The sequence below is a fragment of the Triticum urartu genome, chromosome 7A (assembly GCF_056163025.1).
Source record: "Triticum urartu cultivar PI428250 chromosome 7A, HENAU_Tu73, whole genome shotgun sequence".
NCBI lineage: Eukaryota > Viridiplantae > Streptophyta > Magnoliopsida > Poales > Poaceae > Triticum > Triticum urartu.
Genome location: NC_141879.1, coordinates 114,639,673 through 114,643,216, shown reverse-complemented (window position 1 = coordinate 114,643,216; position 3,544 = coordinate 114,639,673). Strand labels below are relative to the sequence as shown.

General features: G+C 39.7%; 1 protein-coding gene across 1 annotated transcript; it reads left to right on the top strand.

Annotated features, from left to right (window-relative positions):
• The first annotated feature begins 487 nt into the window (after positions 1–487).
• Positions 488–2,706, top strand: LOC147958412 (uncharacterized). Its single transcript, XM_087532118.1, has 4 exons — positions 488–741; positions 1,680–1,974; positions 2,200–2,482; positions 2,567–2,706. Exons 1-4 carry the CDS (start codon positions 488–490, stop codon positions 2,704–2,706), a joined length of 972 nt encoding a protein of 323 aa, XP_087388244.1.
• The last annotated feature ends 838 nt before the right edge of the window (positions 2,707–3,544 follow it).

Genomic DNA, 3,544 nt, shown 5'->3' with positions numbered 1-3,544 from the left:
GATCAGATGTTTTCCTAAAAAAAAAAGAAATCTTCCCAACTTACCAATTTTATTTACACAAGCAGTTAAAATAATCACTCATTTGAATTTTGTTTTTTCCAGATCACATACTTAAGATCCCTCTATACAATTTTCGACATATTTATTTACAGCTATCCCAAAAAAACATGAAAAATACCACATCATATTGTTCATGTAAGATTTACTTTTTAATAATCATTTTATACTTATTTTGAATTAAATGAATTACATAATATTAAGTGGAAAATAAATTATGAAAATACACCATCTCCTAGCAAAAAAACCTCCTTTCCCTCCACCCACGTACTATTTTCCCTTCACTTTTATATATTTTTTCCCGTCTTCACCCTGTGTCCCCACCAGTCAAAGATCCAGCCAAAAATTATCCTTCTATTTCCCCGCGAACAGGCGCCGCTAAAAGCCACCGCCCACCCGGGAATTTTTCTCGTCAGATTCAATCGACACCATGACTGCGGCGATCAGGGCCGACAGATTGGGGGTGGCCGCCCCGCCGTCCGAGCTCGGATCCACCAACATCAACCATCCCCGTGAGCACTCCGCTATATCCCCCCTGATTTCAGCGACCGGCGACGGCGGATTGGACGAGGCCGCCCGACCGGCCGAGCACGGATCCACTGCATCAACCGGCGACAGTGGATTGGAGGCCGGCCCACCCGGCTCTCTTTCCCGAACGATTGCAGCGATCGGCGGCGGCTCACGGTAAATTTCTTATCCCGCCCTCCTCATACCCCAAGCTCTAGACGTAGGGGATCATCAGGGAAGCGATTTGGGGGATAAAAGCACCCGCAGGTGTGAGACTTCTTTACATGTCTGAATACAACGACCGTGTGGCAAATCCAATAACTCTGTAAGATTTACTTGGTCTTTATTCAGTTGTCATGAGATTTCCTGTAATACAACGACCGTGTCCCTGTTTGTGGCTCTGCCACCCCATAAAAGTCTTTACCTAGGATCGTCATAACTGAATAAAGATTGAGTCTGCTCTTGTTCTTGATACAATATATTACCATATGTTGTTCACAATGTATGTTCTTTATTTCGAATTCTAGATAAAGACTGAGTCTGCACTTCTTCTTGTTCAAAACTGAATAAAGAGTGACTCTACACTTGTTTGAAATTGAATAAAGACTGAGTCTATGAGTCTGCACTTCTTCTTGTTCAAAACTGAATAAAGAGCGACTCTGCACTTGTTTGAAACTGAATAAAGACTGAGTCTATGAGTTTGCACTTCTTCTTGTTCAAAACTGAATAAAGAGCGACTTTGCACTTGTTTGAAACTGAATAAAGACTGAGTCTATGAGTTTGCATTTGTTCTTGTTTAACTGAATTCTGGACACTCCATATTTGCAAGTATGTTATTTATTTCGATCTGTTCTACAACCCTCAAAAGCATCATACAGTAATGTATTTGCCATCTCAAATTATACAAACATCAATTCTATGCTTAAGTATAAAGGAACACACGAACTACTTGTTAGGAGAGCTGCGTGTTCACAACTGTTTTACACAATCTAGCTTTTTTTTCTCTACTAGTAATGATGGCCAGGTTTCAAGAGATAATTTAATGTAATCATGTACGTTACATTTACTCCTCCAAACAAGTTTAAGCAGATTTCAGTCATGCAGTAATGATGGCCACCAGTTCTGGAGAGTGATATGCATAGAAGTGAATATCTTGCGGAACAAAAATGCAAGGGTGAGGCGTATTTGAAGGAAAGGGATGCTAGGATTGCGGAACACAAGGCTGTGGAGAGGGAGTATCTTAAAGACATAAAAAGCTTAGCTCGTAGCCTTGTATACCCTAGTGCCTCTAATGTGCAACCGATACAAAATGCACGAGCTGCTGATGATCGCAGTGACTCAGAGTATGAACCAGATGCTGAAGAGGAGGCCCATGGAGAGGAAGAGGATTTGAGAGATGAAGAAGAGGAGGTACATTGTGGATTCACTTGCTCTAATTTCACCTTGCTTGTATCATGTGTATGCCACTGTGCACTATGCGTACTCAAAGATTTATTCACATTTTTTTCCCTCCACTTTTCCTAATTAATCTAGATGATGACATGTCTGTTCACTGCATTCCTATTTGAACCTCTGTTGACATTGCATAAGTTTGTGTTGACTAACTGCCTTGTTTTACTCACTTGTTTGACCCAGGCACCTGAAGGTTCTACCATGCCAAAAACGAAAAAGCATGTCAGATGCAAAAACAGTGCAGCTGCTACCTCAAGAATAACAAGATCTAGAGCTACCAGAACAACCGAGTCTTTTGAAGCTACAAACCATCAAGAACAGTCTGCACCAAACCCAACAAACACATCACCTCACCTAACTTCTAAGGATAGCAACTCGCCTGATGCATATTCAGGGGTACAAGGTTCTCAAGACATGATAGGCACATCTGGACAATCAGTTAACATTATTAGATTACAAGACCAAGGTATATGCGACATCATCGCTTCACCCCTTCTATTTTCCACTTTAAATTGTAACCTTCTAATTTATCTGCCAACTTGTAATGTAGATGCATTGGCATGCTCCACTGGTCCAACTGACCCGCGTCCGTCAAGGAGAGGTCGTGGACGTAGACCAACCATGGGGCATGGGCTTCAGGAGTATGCAAACAGAAATGGAGGGAGGAAAATGCGTATTGATTATGCTTGATATCCTTTTGGCGATCTTCCTGTAAGCAAGCTATTGGTTATGCATATTTTAAAACATTATAAGTTATTCTTGGGTTTACTGTTTTATTGGCCCATGGACATGCTTGCCTTGAAATTTAATAATGTACTTCTCTATTTCAAATCGATACCCTTGTACCTTGTTATCTTGTCTGTTTTCATCTCAATATGATGCAATGTTGCTGTGTTTTTTGATTTATAGGCATCGAGAGGAGTTAGCCGCAAGACTTGAAGAACAAGAGAGAGCATTTGAAGAGATACAAAAGAAGCAGCAAGAAGAATTGGAAGCTCTAAAGAAGATCCAGCAATAGAAGAATGAAGCCTGGACAAAGAAGCAAAAGGAGACTGATAATCTGCTTGATTTTCTCTTCAGGGCTCAAGCAACTCAGCAAGCAACTCAACAGTCCTAGTCCAAACCAGATGGTTCATGAATGCCATCCTTACATTGTAATCATCAGGATAACATATCTCTTTAGTTAATATTAATTTTCATCTTGTCTATTATATGTGTCAAACTTGAGTCAGTTTTGTACTGTCATTTTGTTTACAGAATGATTTGGCTGAGATGATTTCATATATAATATGATTTGACTTTCATATCAATTTATGATGTGATTTTTCTCTTTAACTTTTTCATACAATCTGATGTGATGTGATGTGAATTAAATACTTATTTTCATCATAATTTAGATTCGAAAGAAAGTAATTATTTTTTGATGATGTCATTTTCATCCATAATAAAAGTAGTGGCACTAGTAGTGGGATAGCCTATCGGGTGTTGATGTGGCATAAAGTTAGTGACGTTGCCTCATCACAGAATA